This window comes from Lipophrys pholis (assembly GCF_963383615.2).
Source record: "Lipophrys pholis genome assembly, chromosome: 16".
NCBI lineage: Eukaryota > Metazoa > Chordata > Actinopteri > Blenniiformes > Blenniidae > Lipophrys > Lipophrys pholis.
This window is the reverse complement of record NC_137634.1, coordinates 17,714,694-17,731,775: the sequence shown is the minus strand read 5'-3', so window position 1 is coordinate 17,731,775 and position 17,082 is coordinate 17,714,694. Positions and strand designations below refer to the sequence as shown.

The window sequence follows — 17,082 nt, the reverse complement described above, 5'->3', positions numbered from 1 at the left end:
TCTTTGATACGCACTTACACATGAACCGTTTGACATTATAAGTATGGATTTGTCAAGCAGTAACAGAGAGAGGACACGCACACTTTAACAGCTACACTGTGTGAACCTTTCAGTAAAACAACAGGTACTCCTGCAGTCTTAGAATATCAAAACACTGCACCATTGACAGCAGACTTTTAGTTTGTTTTCGGGCGGCGGGGGTTGCCTCTAGATAGCAACATGCTTCAAATGCACTTGACCACAACTTATTTTAAGACCAGCAGGACCATGTGGTTTAGTACAGTAAATAAACAAGATGAGCATTAAACATAGCGCTGTGTTCCCGTGCCCTGTTTGTGTTCTCTCACTTTAGATTTGTCAGGTCTGTCTATTGCTGGTGGGAAAATGCGGTTTCACCGCTGGTTTGTCCCTGATGTTTGTGTACACCGCTGAGCTTTATCCAACAGCACTCAGGAACGCGGCGACTGGGACGTGCACGCCCGTGTCTGGAGTCGGAAAATGTATTGCACTATTTATACAAGAGCTGAGTGAGTATACTGAACTGAACTGAAGCAACAATTAAAGCAAGAGGTTTTGCAAACCTAATGTGATATGGATTTTTAGTTCTTCTGATGCAAGAATCACTATAAATACACTTTCCATTATAGCGAAGACGATCTGATATTAGTGATGATCATAATTAGAATTTCTGTGTATTGAAATAGTTCATCTTCCATTGTTGCAGTACTCCTTTTTTTGCAGAACACCAAACCTAATCACATCTTGTTTGTTGTGTCTCTCAACAGGATAAAGTGTCCGTGCATGAAGAGAAAAGCAAACTCAAAGTCTGTGGTGATGATTGAAAGTCAGTTGTGATTGTTTGTTATGAGAATAAATATGAAGAAATGTTTTGTATCAATGTTATTATTTTGTGTCATTTGCATTCAAAGTTTTTGTTTTGTTTTGATAAAGAAAACCTTAATGGCAAAACAAATTTACTGTGTGGTATATTAGAAATATAGTTGTACTGAAGTAAGAATTTTAATTATTTTTAATCTGCTTGATTAATCACATCAGTGACATTGGCATTTCTTCCTGTACTATACTTGAATAAGAAACATTTACTCATTCTTTATTGTAATCTATCTGTGAATGTATGCAACTACACAATAAAGAAACTTCCAGTTAAATGTAATTAATCAAAAACCTTTAATTAAATATTTTTTCTCAACTTTCACAAATGAAACGTTTGAGCATTATAAATCACAGTGTCCACTATACATTTCACTATTTCTAAAATTGCAGTTGTACACTCGAACAAAGGTACTATGTTATAGATTGTCACCCACGTTGAGCATTTCATGCATATTCATTCACAAGCCACACATTTAATTTGTTCATGGTAATTATGGGGGAGAGGAGCATGCACAAAAAGTTTCAGTTATCATTTTACAATACTTTGTTGCTGTGGCAGTAAAAAAAAACATCTGTCGTAAAACTTTAACAGTTTATTTTCCCAGCAGAATTCAGTGTTTTCATATTATCTGGTGAAGACATAAAAATTTTGTTATTTCCTTAAAGTAGCGGAAATGTAGACAGAGCAAGTAAAAGTCTGTTTTTAGCTCTGCTGCTTGAGTACAAGGTCTTTTTTTTCCACAGCTTCTTCATTTTCTTCAGTGTCTTCAGTCTTACGACAACATCTAAAGAAAAACAAAACAGTAACATGCGGTTTATTGTCAGTACACTGTCACCTTCTCCAAGGACCGAGTAGTTTTAATGCATCTTATGCCCTTTCTTCACTGCAATTTACTTATATAAATGAGGTTTTTAAATACTTAATAACTGTATAGCATTGATGAAGATGACTGAATTGACTCAATTCTTTTTTTTAGCTTAGTAAAGTGAGTTTAAGTGAGGTTAGTGTTTGCCTTCCTAATTGTTAATTTGCCTCCTTTTCACACATTGGATAAAGGAAATCTGGATTTGCTGCAAGATCAGAATTCTGTATAATAATTTGCCAGGTCTAAACTATAAATTGCTGTGACTTTGTCAAAAACAAAGCAGACAAATAGACGCTCGGTAAAGCTGTATAATTTCATTCTGAAAAAAAAAACACTTGTGTTTTTCGCTGCAACCAGTTAATACATTCCTTAAAACTATTTATTTAATTCAATCTTCTTGTCTCCTCCTGGTTTAATCTCAGACTCATTCTGTCGGTTTGATATCAAGTGGGCAGGGCCAGTAAAATGATGGTATTTTAACTTTCAAACAACTTCCACATTTGTCAGTTTTAGTGAAAATATAAGGATTAAAAAGGACATTTTTCAGACAATATCTAATGCAAGCAATACAACCAGAAATATCTTCGGAACAAAAAAAAACCCCGTTGCAGAGATTCTCACTAATGTTTGCAAAAGCCTGACAAATCTCAGACTGCACATTTACTTAAAGATATCTTGCATGTTTACACAAATAAACCGTCACAGATGTAATCCAGGTCTGTGTCTCAGAGTTGTCTTATAACTTCTGATTTGGCAAAAAAAAAAAAGGATGACCATTCCCCCTGGACAAATTAGAAACAGCATTATAATTTATCAAAATATTTACAGTTGGTTGTCTTGTTTGTCGTTTCACCACTTTGCAAAGTCCCTCTTGTGTCTCTGTCAAGTCCACATCACTAACCTATACGTCTCTTCCTGTTTTATTTTGAAATCTGTGTCTTTGTTCCCTCACATTTCCTGTTCTCACTCCCTCTGTGTATGTCTGATTAGTGTAGATTTGTATCACCTGTCGGCCCTTCTGTTGTGTATTTAAGCCCCTCTTCCCCTGGTCTCAGTGCTCGATCATCATTGTAGAGTCGTCTCATGACCCCAGAGTTTCGCCTCGTGGTTTTTGACCTCTGCCTGCATTCTGATCGTTCGCCTTTGGATTACCCCTCTGGAATTGTCAGCCCTATTTCCCAATAAATGCTGCAAACCTGCCATCTGAATTTGAGTGTGCTTCTGGATTCCCCTCGGTCCCTGACACATGGCCTCAGTTCAGTCCTGTTGCTGTGCTCTCCTGCCCCACTAGTCATAATATTCATGTGACAGTCCAAAGGCAAACACCTTAAACATTAGGTGGACTCAGCAAAGTGAAAATCTGTCAACTGTTTTACGAAATCACCATATTTGAGTGAAGGATTAACGCAGTATCCTATAGCCTTGCACACAATAATCAGTTATTCATTCATTTGTGATAGTTTAAAAACTAAAACAAGAATATTAGAAATTTTACATTAGAAGCTACCACAATCTTGATCGCGATTCTCCTGAGATGCAACACAGACGGAGGAAACTAATCTCGAATGGGGCTGGTTTCAAGGAAAGTTAATTACAGGGAGGTGCAGTCTTACCCGGGGAAGCTCTGCATGTGACTGATGGTGTCGGGCAGAGGCATTCCAAAGCTCTCAGGCAGCAGGAGACTCAGCAACCCTGATCCCACCGTCAGACTTCCCACGAGGATGTAAGGCAGTGAAACAGAATAGCTTCCTGTGGCAACACATCACAGAGAGTGACAAACAACCACGTCTACAATGGTGCCAAAGAGCTGCTAAAAACCAAAAGAGGAACAATGAAGAGTTCAAGGAAAAAACGGTTCAAAGTTGTGCAGTTTGGTGGTTTAAATTCAGTCCATTAAATCTTTGAAGTTCAACAGAGGGATTCAGGACTTCAGAAGCCAGTTGAAGCTGTTCTGATTGCTAATCAAGCTGACTTTCTTCTGTTTTTTGAATGAGTGGCTGTTCTCCCTGAGTCTGTGTGCTCTGGTTTCCTTCAAGAGCACAAAGAAAGACAGGTTCGATTAACCGGAAAGTCCAAACTGCCTGTCAGTGTGACTGTGAATGTCAAAGAGCTGGTCCTCGACGTCCACCCATATGGGATCAGGGGTTCAGGTAAAGAACAGACAGGCACAGACACTAGATAGATATGTGCACTAAAAGTACTTGCTTCTCAAAGCAATAGAATGAATTAATCAAACAAAAGGCAAAACATCTTCCAAGAGAGTCTAATTGACCTAATTCCGTTACTTTGAACTGTCAACAACAAATGACAAAAACCGACTTATCAAGTTTCTTTGTTGAAAATCTAAATAAAGAAAAGAATGATCCCATGAAAAAAAGGAAGTAGACCTCCACCATGATCACACGTCATATCTATTAATTAGGCAAAAGAATAAAAATTTGGCCCGGCCAGAAGGCAGGAAAGAACAATAGTGTAAATTAACAACACATTTTACATATATCATTCTTGAACTGTGAAGGTCTGCTGTGGCGTCTGGCACCAAACTGTACAATAAAAATACCAGGAATGCCTATTAACAAGACAAGACACGAGAAATAGTAGCATCATTATTAGTATGAATAACTTGGAGAAGAGGATAAGAACATTCAAGTATATGACAACTATAAATTCATTAAAACTGATAATGCAGCTGATAATAACTGTATGTGCATAAGGTGGAAGATAATGAATTCTTACTCAAGTAAACTAAGAATGGAGCAGTGATACTGCCTATTCTGGCGGCCATGGAACAGGCGCCAACAGCCGTATTCCTCAGGACCGTCGGGTAGATCTCCGCTGAGTAGGCGTACACAATGGCGTACGCTGTCGTCAGCGCAAACTTGCCTGTCATCTCGAGGGCTATGGCCAGAGACACCAGGTCTGCGGGGAATCAAATATTGAATCAGTCAAAAAACTTGTTCTCGATATCGGTGGGGAAAAGAGCACTGAGGAGGAAAATCCACAGATGCCGATGTCTTACTTGCGGGAAGGATCTGTATGAGCAGGAGAGCTGATCCTCCGAATATAAAGGTTGAGCAGAGACTCAGTCGTCTGGACCACCAGCGAAACATGACCCAGGACAAAAAGTAGGCAGGGATCTCCACCATAGCCGACAGCAAACAGTTAAAGTACATGTTTCCATGGAGGTTGGCTGTGTTCAGGGAGAGGGCAAAGTAGGCAATAGCAACGGTATTCCTGTTGAAGAAAGTTTGAAGGAACAAATGACAAATGTTGAGATGTTTTCTGAATCATAGCGCCTCAGAAAGGTTATGAAAACAAGGTATGTTGATACCTTACATGATTGTATCACTGTTTGTTGTCCACGGACCATATGGCTTACTCATCACACTGTTTTCATGCTTCAATCTCAGTGATTTAATGGTTTTTATTTTTAGAGAGAAACAAGGAGCAAGTACAACTCAAGCTATCCATATGATAAAGGGACTTCATACAGATTAGAGTAGTTCAGAAGCTGAACCCAGTTCTAGCCAACCTCGGGTAAACGTGATGTAGTAAACCCTGGACAGAGGCAAACAATAATGCAACTACAGCAAATTTTGAGTCACTTATTAAACCTAATAAGAATGGTTTTTGTAACGTGTGAGGAAGCTAGATTATGCACAGAAAAAATCCACGCATATACAAGAATATATATATATATATATATATATATATAACTCCACAAAGAAAGGTGTCAGCATCTAAGAGATTCAAACAAAACATTCATTATGCAAGAATCAAATAAAACCATGTATTAAAATGAATCTTGAACATTAAAAAAATCCTCTTATATCCATAATGATTAATACAGCAGTCTTTTGATGTAAAGTAAACAAATAAATAAAAAGCATATGCACCTGCTATGATGACCTTCTGTCAAAAAAGAACACTGCATACTGTGTAGTTACATAAAATCAGATTTTGATCTCACTTGCAAGCTTCACAGCACCCGACAGGTCATTATTTGTTGTTAGTGAACTGAACTGACGTGGTCGAGATGATGCATGAACAGGCTGAAGGTGTGTGTGTGTGTGTGTGTGTGTGTGTGTGTGTGTGTGTGTGTGTGTGTGTGTGTGTGTGTGTGTGTGTGTGTGTGTGTGTGTGTGTGTGTGTGTGTGTGTGTGTGTGTGTGTGTGTGTGTGTGTGTGTGTGTGTGTGTGTGTGTGTGTGTGTGTGTGTGTGTGTGTGTGTGTGTGTGTGGGGTCACTGTACTGAATGTGAAGGTCAGATGGGACCAGTGGGACTCACCAGACCAGCCACAGCGTGATGGAGACCCAGCGGATGTTTCGGGAACGGAGGAGGTCACAGATGTTGTGGGCCTTCTTCTTCTCAGACTGAAGTTCTTTCTGTGGGGCGACAGAGCATGCAGAAAAACAAACACTCAGCGAGCGGACCCGTCCAGCTGGAAATAATGTCATAAGAGAGAGGCGTGTGAATGCATGGCCACTTGCTGAGTGAGCACATGCATGGCAATATGTTCACACAGTTTATCCCCGAGCACAATTGTCACAAATTAAAGTGGGTAAAAGTTCAATGTTGCAAGATAACGGAACAAATTTGCATTGCATTTATTATACTATCACATTGTTAATTAGCACTGGGAGTATTTGCATTATATTTACGGAACAAGTTTCAACACACAGCTTAAAGTTGACTTTTACAGTTTTAAACTGAACAACCAAGATTTATTCTAAAACATCCATGTGGCCCTAAATGTATCAAGTATGTAACCAAGTGCCTCTGTGACAATACAACTTTATGAAGACTTGCAAAACAAAGCTAAGATGTTTGTTTTTAACCTGTAAATCAGCTATATTGATGGGACATCTCGGATCCATGTTTAGGGTCCGCTGCTTTTAAGGCAGAACATACAACACAAGTGACGGAGACTATAAAAGTCACGTGTGGCACACATGTTTGCATCTGCATAAAGACACAATTACAGCTGATTATTAATATTAGCTTCCGAAATTGATACTACAGCTTCATCACAGTAGGAAATAAACTAAAAATCACTACGAGCAAGAAGGTTCATCTTTATTTTAAGGGTTAGGTTTAGTTATAAATTGCTTAAGCTTCTCACATTTTTTTTAAAGTAGTTGATATGTTGGGTATTCATCATTTAATTAGTTAAAACAAGCTTTTTCTTTAGCTATTTTATGTTGTTAGGCAATGGTTTTTATATAGGAAGTGGTTTATTCAGGCCAATTTTGTGAAACATTCTTCAAGCTGTAGCCACAGAACCATCATTACTAGTAACCTAATCACCCTATCACAGTACCAGTAATGGAATGCTTTAACCCAACAGACAGAGATGGGAACCAAACAGCGAATTACCTATTGCTATATTGGACTGTGGGTAATAACAAACTACTGCACAGTAATCTAAGTACAATGACGGGAAAAACAATAAATAAGAACTTAATGTTAGTTTCACCACAGTGAAGTTCCCCTGGGAACTCAAGGCATTTTCTTCAATCATGTTTTGGGCAAATCTCCCCACTTGCTGGTGGAAGTAAGTTGCATAAATCTGGACTCCGTTGGCATCCAGATTAGAGCTGAGTCACGTGGAGAATAGAAGAACAGTTATTCATTATGTCCTTGCTGTGATCCCTGAAGCTTCAGACTTTTTCACCCTTCTGAACGTTAACTAATTCACAGAAGCTAAAACCTAGAATGGTTAACATATTCAGGGTTAAAGCGTTACAGAACTTCACGTTTGTTAATTAATGCATGCCATTTCCATTTAGGCCCCTTTTACACAACAACGTTTCACATGCCAACACCTAATCGGTTAAAAAAAAAGGAGTGTGTTTACACTGCAGCAGCGGACACAGAGACAACAATGTAGTTAGTATGCCGGGCCACGGGAGGGCGCTGTTGCTTGATTTTGTAATGAAACCACACAGACGTGTGTGCAGAGAACAATTCGCTATAAAAGTGAAGAAAATGGAGAGAACCCGACATCCGTCTGGACTGATGACGAATGCGGCTATCAGGGGAGAGTCTCAACTGTAAAACTACTGATGTGGACGATGAAACTAGAATACGGACGGCGAGTAATACCACTACGGTCCGCCATGTTTGTTTACAAGTGGATGAGGAGAAAGAAGGGGAGGGAGCGGGAGAGATATGTGCATGCACAGTAAGAACGCACCATTGCCTTCGTGAAAGAATCTTTTCACCTTTGGAGCCAGGATAAAAACTTCACAAATACAGTGGATCCGCACACCGGTGTCGTGTAAACGGACCCCCCCCCCCCCCCAAAAGTGAAGAAAGTTTTGCGGATACACTCATATTCATTGTCATGTAAACGGGGCCTGAAAATACCGCCTCCTGACAAAAGGATAAACATTCTCACCAGCAAAGGCCGAAAGATGACCGGTGGAGGCTCAGTTTTGTTCTTCTTAGCAGCTGCTGTGACTATGGCCACGGCCTCGTCCACTCTTCCCTGAGAGAGCAGCCAGCGGGGAGACTCTGGGATGAACCTGTCCCGGGGGGAAAGAATGACAGGAGCTAAAAACAGCTTATGTAAGCACTAAAGACAGTTTTCAAAACGTTTTCAAGATCTTTTTCAAATAGACTCTCTCTCTCTCTCTCTCTCTCTCTCTCTCTCTCTCTCTCTCTCTCTCTCTCTCTCTCTCTCTCTCTCTCTCTCTCTCTCTCTCTCTCTCTCTCTATATATATATATATATACATATATATACTGTTGCAGTAAATGCTTTTTTTTTCTTCTCTAAAGAACCCAAAAAGAAAAAAAAACATCTTGCTGGGAAAAGGCAGCACCTTCATCTCAAGATTTTTCCGGATGCTCCGCCTCTCCAGAAGCTACTGGTTCTGCGTCACAAAATGAGTTTGGATTCCAAAACTCAAGAACTCAGCTTCCTTTTTGACTCCAAAAATCAAAAAAGAAGTCACTCTTTCTTTGAAAGAGTGACTTCCAATACTTTGGAAGTATTTCAAATACTTTCTTTGAAAAGTAAATACTTTCAATACTTTCTTTGAAATTATCGCTAAAATCCTTACTATTTACTCGTTACCATTTGTGCGATGCAAAAACAACCGAGCATGTGCAAAAGTATTAGGTGGATTTCTTTTAAATCTGATGCACAGTGAAGTACAATCCAACCGCTCAAACTCAACACAATATAAGCCTGTTTTTTCTCGTGGTCCTGAATTGGATAAAGTGGTATTGAATATGGATGGATAGATTACACCGGATTACACCGACCCACCACCAGAAAGGCACGTAGAGGAAGCCTGGCAAGCCGAGGCACAGCAGGAGCATCCTCCAGTCTCTGATGAAGTACGCAGCCAGCGGCAGCAGCATGTAGCCGACGCCAAAGAACGTACACACCCCACTGGTGGAGAACACTGTCCGCACACTTGGGCTTAGTATCTCAGCGCCTTGGCACAAAAAAGATGAGACAAAACACAAGTTCAACTGTGCTGTTTCAAATGAATGTGGGAACAGATAAGTCGATGCCATCAGATGTACCTAACACAAAGGCAGCCACATAATTTGAAACATGTCCCATCCCGGCAACGAAGTACAAGGCGCAGAACACGGTCCAGGATGTAGAGAAGACCTGGATGAGTGTGAATACTGTCTGGACTCCCATGAAGACAAACAACACAATTTTTCTTCCATACCTGAAATCAAAGAAGAAAAGAAAATGAGGTAAATGAAGTCGGCGTGTTGCATGAATGCGTTTTCAGAGTGACTGGCACATGCTGCATTGCGCGACTATGTAAAAGCAAGACAATACAAATATTGACATTGTTCCCTTTCACCAAGGATATCTGAATTATCATTGCTCTCTCAGTATAGATTGTTACTTTGTGCATGAAATAAAGTAGAATACAGTTTATTGAAGCACAACAAGAGCGACAAGAAGAACAAACAGAGTTTTAATTTATTAAACTGCCTAGAAAGTACTGTATATAAACTCTTGTAAGTGTTATACCTTATAGGGTTATACGAGTAGTGACTTTACAAAAGCTTTGACATTTAGAAACATGTTGATGAGTGAAATCGGTGACTTGAGCGGTTTTATATCTCTTTTAAAAGTGTTAATACTCGGAAACACTTTTCATCACAATTCAATCATCCCATGCAAGGCACCATCTAATCATTTATTCTTGTATTACCTGACGATTTCACTTTTCACCGGCCAAACTGGGCTTTATGTAATCTAATATCTAAGAATAAATCATAATAGTGACACATCAAGTCATTGACTGGCGGTTTGAGGAGCATAATGTGTTGAGCTTCGCTTAAAAAAAAATACAAAACACACAAAAAAACAGGGTTGAAGGTTAGAATGTGGACCTGCTGACAACTGATAAGCTAGTACATGTAATATGTAATGGGGGGTGGGGGGAGGGGGGAGGGGTGGAGACGGTGGGTAATAACTTTCTTTTCCTTAAAAAAAAAAGAAGAAAGAACGAAAAAGCAGCATGACCTGTCCGACAGCTGTCCTGAAAGGAAGGAGCCAGTAAGAACCCCACAGAAGAAGAAGGAAGATGTGAGTGGTTTCTTCCAGCCATCATCACACACGAGGTCCCACTGTACAACACACACGCACACACACACACACACACACACACACACACACACACACACACACACACACACACACACACACACACACACACACACACACAGTGGCATTAATGATTGATCAAACCGACATTAATAAGGGATGCATTGCTTTATTGTTGGTTGGTGTTATTAAGTACCAAAGGTCAAACAACAATCCTAATGTCATGAAGTGAAAAAATTTAAATGACTTCATTATACAATCAATATACCTAATCATGATCATTTTCACAGTGAAATGTCACCTATAAAAGTAATTTTTTAATGCAAGTTTATATATACTGTAATAGTAGCCGCTTATTCAAACATAAAAATCAAACTATAATTACATTTAATTAAATAATTGAAAAGAAACACAGAGGCACACTTTCTCCCATCACTTCACGCGACCAGCAGCAGACTTTCTTTAATCATAGGAGAGGTTCAAACCTCAGTCACGATGGTGGAGATGTAGCTGCTCTGGTCGTACTCCCACCCATCCAAGCAGCCCTCCGTGGGCACAAGAGACAGATTGACATCCACGCCGGGCAGCCAGCCCCTCTCCGAGAAGTCCACCACATCCCGGAGCCGGTATCTGGAGCACTTGCTGGTGATGAGCGCGCCTCCGGCCGCGGCCGCCTCCAGCGGCGCGCTGCTGTTCCTCCACGCCGCGCTCAGGTTGAGGTGCGCCGGGATGACGCAGCGGTGGAGCGGCGTGTCCGCCAGGAACACGACGCCCAGCACGGCGAAGCCATTGTGGACGGTGGTGAGGCAGAGGAGGAAAAACATCTGCTGCTGGAAGCGTCCCCACTCCCCGAGGAAGCTGGTCGCATCTTCATAGTCTTGTGTCATGTTATTTAGTTGCCAGCGCGGATGGATGACTTTGCAGTGGGCATTTCTGATGCGGGGAGTTTTGTCTCAGCAACAAAACCAACCCACCACACCACCCGCAGCATTCATTTCTGTCAGTGGTTTACTAATTCTTCTCTTCTTAAAAGAAACAACCCCTGGCGGGTTTAGGTTGAAACCATTTCCCCGTACCTATCCAAATCACTCAGGCCTCCATGATAATCCTTCATAATATTATTTGGTGTACCTACCTATGTAATAGGTGAGGTGTAAATATTACTATCCTGGGACCCATATTTTGAAGCACATACACACAAAGCACATCACAACGTGCATAAAATTGGGGAATATAGTATTATGGCACGCTGGGAACCATTCTGCAAACCGTTTTTGCGAGAATCGCAAAAAAACTGACATTGTTGCCAAAGTGGATTGGATTTATATGAAATGCACAATAAATCTTTAATAGCATGAGGTTTCTTCATACATTCACCTATACATTCTATTTAAATCTGTCCTTTCCAGACGTGAAAGAGGTTTTTCCAATCGTCTACCAATTTTAAACAGTGTGCCTTTTGGTTTCTAACATCGGAGTTTGTAATGGGTGTGTACTGTGGAAAGGTGATTATGTAACAGAGTGGGAGAGAGCTTTTCTCTTGTAGCCATGGCCACATTGTTCACTGAATCTTATCATATTATACATCAAAACAAAGCTACAGGTCTTCTCCTTCATATAAAGGACCACAAAGCAACGTCAAAGTTTCCTCCCATATGCTGCTATTCCTTTTTGGGAGGGATTTCTTTCGATGAAAACCAAAAGTTTTGATCCTGCAGACATGGACATTTTTGAATAATTCCCTTCAGATGAGAGGTGAACCCTTCATAAAACTCAGAAAATGATGTCCTCTTTGGTAAAACAGACTGGAGTCCCTCCCAATAGATAGACATTTCTCTAATACACCTGCTAAAATTTGGTCTTGAGAAATTGATGAAAATGAGAAAGTTGTCCCTTTTCTAAAGCACATGTCAGACAATTCTGTGTGGAACCAATAGGCTCTATATGTTAACAACAGGAGTACATTTTGAAGCAAGGCCTCTTGTTAATGTGAAGTCCTGGTCCACCAAACCTGAAATGAAGAGTTACCATGTTTTGAAACTCCAGGTGGTGGTTTGAAATGTTTCTGTGTCTTAATGTACGTGACTAGACATAATGAAGGAAAAAAACTATGCAACATGACAATTTTTTTTTCTCAGCACTACAAGTTAAAACTTTAGCAATTTAAAAGACTGCTGAAATGAAAAATTAACTACAGGAGTGAAGTCTTCTGAACATTTACAAGTTGCTTTTCTTACTATATGCTTATTACACAAGACAAATCTGCACTGTGGACCCTTTTATTGCCACAAAGACCATTGTTAACGATTATCTTTGATCTAAGGTGAGAGAGCAGAGGACTGCAAGCTATATTTGAAACAGTAATTTTAAACATGATCATTGTCCATAATAGCAACATTTTTTTTACTTGTCCTATTTCAATACATAAGAGTAGAAACCCTGAGGGCGGCCATACTAGTCATTTTCTTCTGTTTCAGGTTAATCAAAATGGACGTGACCAAACACTTAATGAGAAAACAAGCTATTTCATGATTTCTACTTTTTGATTTTCAGTAATACATTTAGTCAGGTAATGACCTTGTGATCAGCTCACTTTAGAATGAGTTGGAGGCGGGGTTTGATATAGTTTACAGAGTGCAATATGACCATAAAACGGAGCAACGGAGCTGTGTTGTCAGGAGTGCTGCTGCTGCACTCACTAACAAACTTTACCTGTTAATGGGTGACAGGACTCATTCACGCAGGCGTCGCTCATGTGTGTTTCAGTTTAGCCTCATGTTGAAAAAGAATGCTGTATCTCAGTGTTTTATGATTGTAACCTTCATTAGTCCTCCCTGGCTACGGGGAAGACAAAACTGGTACATGGTAAAGCGTACGGGCAAGGCTACAGAATAAGGTGAGAATGAAATGGAAGAGCAAAACATCCTGTTGAGAGAAGGAGCACAGGAGGCTGCTGAAGTAGGGTTTGGATCAAACACTGCTATAAAATTGAGAAAGTCATCGCTTTGACAAAAACAATGCAGAATTGCTGATATTTAAAAGCCTTCTATGAAGCGTGTGCAAAAGTACAAATATTTGTGTTCAAATGTATGTAAAAAGTTGCCTGAAAAATGAATATGAGCTGAAGTTACTTATAGTTTAAATACAGTCATGGCACATCTTTTAAATGTGAGAAATATTTAATGGTGTCATTTAAAAAAGAGGTAAGATACAAGACAGAACATAGAAGATGTTGAGACTCCTAATGCTTAACACTGGTGGCATTTCTGATTACATGCTGTGTTATGTCATGTCTTTCCTTTGTTATCTCATGTGCATGTTTAGCACAATCACTAAGCATTGTGTAAATCAGTTAATCAGTTAACAACAGTATCTACTTTTGATTAATGTATTTTCTGTCACTCATACTAAGCATGGGGTACTGTGACAGGATCTTAATTTTGTTTACACTGTACAACTCCAAATATTTGGATGTTTTTACATTTCTTTCTGAGACTTTGATTAGGTTCTCTCAAAAAGATAAGAAGTACACAGATAGCTCTGGCCCTGTCTTGTCACACATCAATATCCTTTAAGGAAGACAAAGTCTCACTACTTTTGCAAATACAGAAAAGACATTTACACAATGACATCAGTTGCTCTTAAAGGTATTTTATAACTTACTATTTTACTTACCTACTCAGGGCTCCTGCGGGGGGTGGGTGGGGGGAGCATTCCGTCCCTGTGCGTTGACCCTACCAAATGAACCAGTTCTTTCCAGAGCTGACAGTCTTGTGCCAGCTGCTCTGCATTCTCCACAGCAACTCCATGTTGTTGGGGTCGCCCGTAATGACGTCGAGCCATCGGGTGCGGTGTTTGCCTCGTGGTCATCTCCAACAATGGCTCTCGTCGGATGGTCCGGAGGAAGGCGGATGACATGGCCGAACCAGCGGGTGCGACATTGCGCAGCCAGGCGGGATGCTCTGGGCTGGCACGTGTGGGCTCTAAGCATTTCGTTGGAAACCCACTGGGGCCACCTGATGTTCTTGATGGTTCTGAGAGCCCTGCTTTCAAAGCCATCGAGTCTTGTTTAAGGGCAAAGTCTCCGAGCCATAAGGGTACGTTTACAATATGTTCATGGCAGCCACGGCAGCCCCGTTTCAGGCCACTGTGGACAAAACAGGATGGATGTGAGACAACGCAGGGGGACGGGAAAGGCAAACGTAACAGGCCATGATTGCCGTGGGTGCCGTGCCAGATTTTTAAACTGTCAAAAGATTTGCCACGTCAGCCACGGCGCGGATGAGAAACTTAGTAGCCCCTAGCAAGAATGAATGAACGTCACAAAACGTGGCAGCACGTAATTGGCATTAATAAGGCTTGGAGGCGGTTCGTGATGGGACGGGAGGCTTACCTGAAGTGACATTTAGTGCGCCTTCTCTCACGGTTGTTTCACGTTTTATCACGTCACGCCGTGCTTCGTCATGGTTCTCACGGTGTAGTTACGGTGTATGGTAGCCGTTTCATCACGTTCAATCACGGCGTGTGACGGCTTGTGGACCCGACGCGTTGCGTTCCAGTCCAGTCTGCCACGACGCGCACGGTCGAGCCCGGAGGTGAGTTTCATTTCAGTCTGAGCAATTAACGACAGAACACCTTCTACAAGCTATGCCACCGAAAAAGAAATCAAGAGGTATGTATGCACCCAGCAAAAGTCTCAGGATACAATGATTGCCTTCATTTTTGGTGGCCCTTTGGGACATAAACGTGCTTTCAAAATGGTCCGGCGTTCACATTTCATCCGTAGAAAGCCTTGACAGAATGTGAAAAACGTGCCACGCCTTCCTCAGAATTCCCCAAAATCCTACGGCGCACAACGTTTCAGGCATACGGGGCTTCCGTGGCTGCCAGGAACATAGTGTAAACGTACCCTAAAGCAGGATGGAGAGTACTGCAGAGTTGTGAATCCGGAGCTTAGTCTTGCGTGAGATGGTCTGGTTCTGCCAGAGTGGTTTCCAGAGAGACTACAGAGCTGATGCAGCCAGGGCTCTTCTACGGATAATCTTTGGTTTCATGCCCCCATTGTCTTTCGCTATGGACCCCAGATACACAAAGTTCTTGACAGGCTCCACAATGTTGATACCGAACCGTAGGGGATGTGGATCTGGTCCATCACCGACATACATGAGCTTAGAATTCGTCCAGCTCACTTGGAGGCCAAGCTTCTCTGTCTCTTCACTTCCCAGAGTATCTGTTAGCTGACTGTGGGATGTGCTGAGCAGAATGGTGTCGTCAGCATACTCCAGGTCAGTCAGGTCGTAGCTGCCGAAGGACACTCCAGGGACCCGCTCACAGACCCTGAACATGACATGGTCAATGATGCAATTGAAGAGGTCGGGAGCAGCCACGCAGCCCTGGCGAACGCCACTGGAGATGGGAAACCTGTCACAGTCTCTGCCGTTAATACGGGCACAGCTCTGTGCGTTGCTGTAAAGCAGCTTGAACAGGGCAACGATCTTAGGTGGTGCGCCAAGGGCCTGTAGAATACTCCACAGTGAAGCATGACAGACGGCAGCCTTCAGATCTATGAGCCTGATGTAGAGATGGCGGTCTTTAATTCATAGGTCTTCTCTATCAGCAGACGAAAGGCAGAGATGTGGTCTGTTGTGGAGCGGTTGGGCATGAAGCCAGTCAGCTGGGGACGGCGGCTGCTTCTGATGGCTGGGAGAGCCCGAGTGAGCAAGATCCTTGTAAAGAGCTTGCCAGGGATGGAAAGAAGGGTAATGCCTCTGTGTTTGCCACAGTTTAGCCTGCCACCCTTACATTTCCAGAATGGTAGGATAACTCCTCTGGTCCAGTCGCTCAGAAGCCTCTCTGTCTCCCACACCTGATTGAATATGTGGGTGAGCCACTCAACGATGCTATTGCCTCCTGATTTGAGCATCTCAGCAGTTATTGCACAGATGCCGGGGGCTTTCCTGTTGTTAAAGTTCTTCAGGGCGGTTCTGACTTCCTCAAGGTGTGACAGGGTCTGTGCTGCAGGCGCCACAAGGAACTGCAGCATTAGCGGCTGCTAGGATGGTGGGATAGCCGAGGTGGCACCGTGCTGCAGAAGGAGGCTGAAGTGCTCTTTCCAGCGTTCGAGGCAGTTTGCGTCAGTTGCTATGAGGCAGAATCTTTCACCAGGGCTGTCTTGAAGCGTGGGCCATTACAGGCTTGGCGCAGCAAACTGAATACACGGCTCATGTTGTTGTTGGCTGCGGACTCCAGGTGTTTACCTTGAAAGTCAGCCAGTCGTTCACTTTGTCAGTAGCCAGGGCATCGGAGGTGCGGCGGATGGCAGAACTGAGGTCTGTGGCGATGTTAGGATCGCTGAGTAGAGAGGAGTCCAAGCGAGGCTGAGTCTTGGTGTGCTGGTTGGCTCGCAGCTTTAGCGAGAGCTGGGCCACCAGCAAACGATGGTCCGTGTTGCCAATTTCTGCTCCTCGGTACACACGGCAGTTGGTGACAAACGACTTCCAGTGTCGAGAGATAAGGATGTGGTCCAGTGCTTTCCCGGTTCTGCCATCTGTGCTGTACCATGTCCAGTGATGGACGAGTTTCCAAGGAAACCAGGTATCAGCGACACAGAGGTTGTTGTGGTGGCAGAGAAGGAGAAGGCGGTTGCCATTGTCGTTTGTGGACCTGTCGACGGATGAGCCTGTGGACCGACCACAGCTGGACAGAGTGACGTTGGCATCGCTGAGGATGATGGTGAT

At 42.2% G+C, this 17,082-nt stretch overlaps 1 protein-coding gene across 1 annotated transcript; it reads right to left on the bottom strand.

Moving 5' to 3' along the window:
* Nucleotides 1-1,166: 1,166 nt before the first annotated feature.
* Nucleotides 1,167-11,264, bottom strand: LOC308121749 (organic cation/carnitine transporter 2-like). Its single transcript, XM_080483193.1, has 10 exons — nucleotides 10,831-11,264; nucleotides 10,265-10,368; nucleotides 9,298-9,452; nucleotides 9,035-9,206; nucleotides 8,161-8,287; nucleotides 6,048-6,145; nucleotides 4,780-4,994; nucleotides 4,497-4,679; nucleotides 3,374-3,509; nucleotides 1,167-1,679 (listed from the first exon to the last, which is right to left on the bottom strand). The coding sequence occupies exons 1-10, from the start codon at nucleotides 11,230-11,232 to the stop codon at nucleotides 1,598-1,600; spliced, it is 1,674 nt and encodes a 557-aa protein (XP_080339319.1). The 5' UTR covers nucleotides 11,233-11,264; the 3' UTR covers nucleotides 1,167-1,597.
* Nucleotides 11,265-17,082: the final 5,818 nt, after the last annotated feature.

What these genes read in the sequence shown, in the direction of transcription:
- LOC308121749 (XM_080483193.1), bottom strand. Translation starts at nt 11,232, where the DNA reads ATGACACAAGACTATGAAGATGCGACCAGCTTCCTCGGGGAGTGGGGA. An exon ending in TCATCTTTCGGCCTTTGCTG is followed by an intron (nt 6,146 to 8,160) that starts GTGAGAATGTTT and finishes GTCGCCCCACAG; the next exon opens with AAAGAACTTCAGTCTGAGAA. An exon ending in CATACAGATCCTTCCCGCAA is followed by an intron (nt 4,680 to 4,779) that starts GTAAGACATCGG and finishes GATTCCCCGCAG; the next exon opens with ACCTGGTGTCTCTGGCCATA.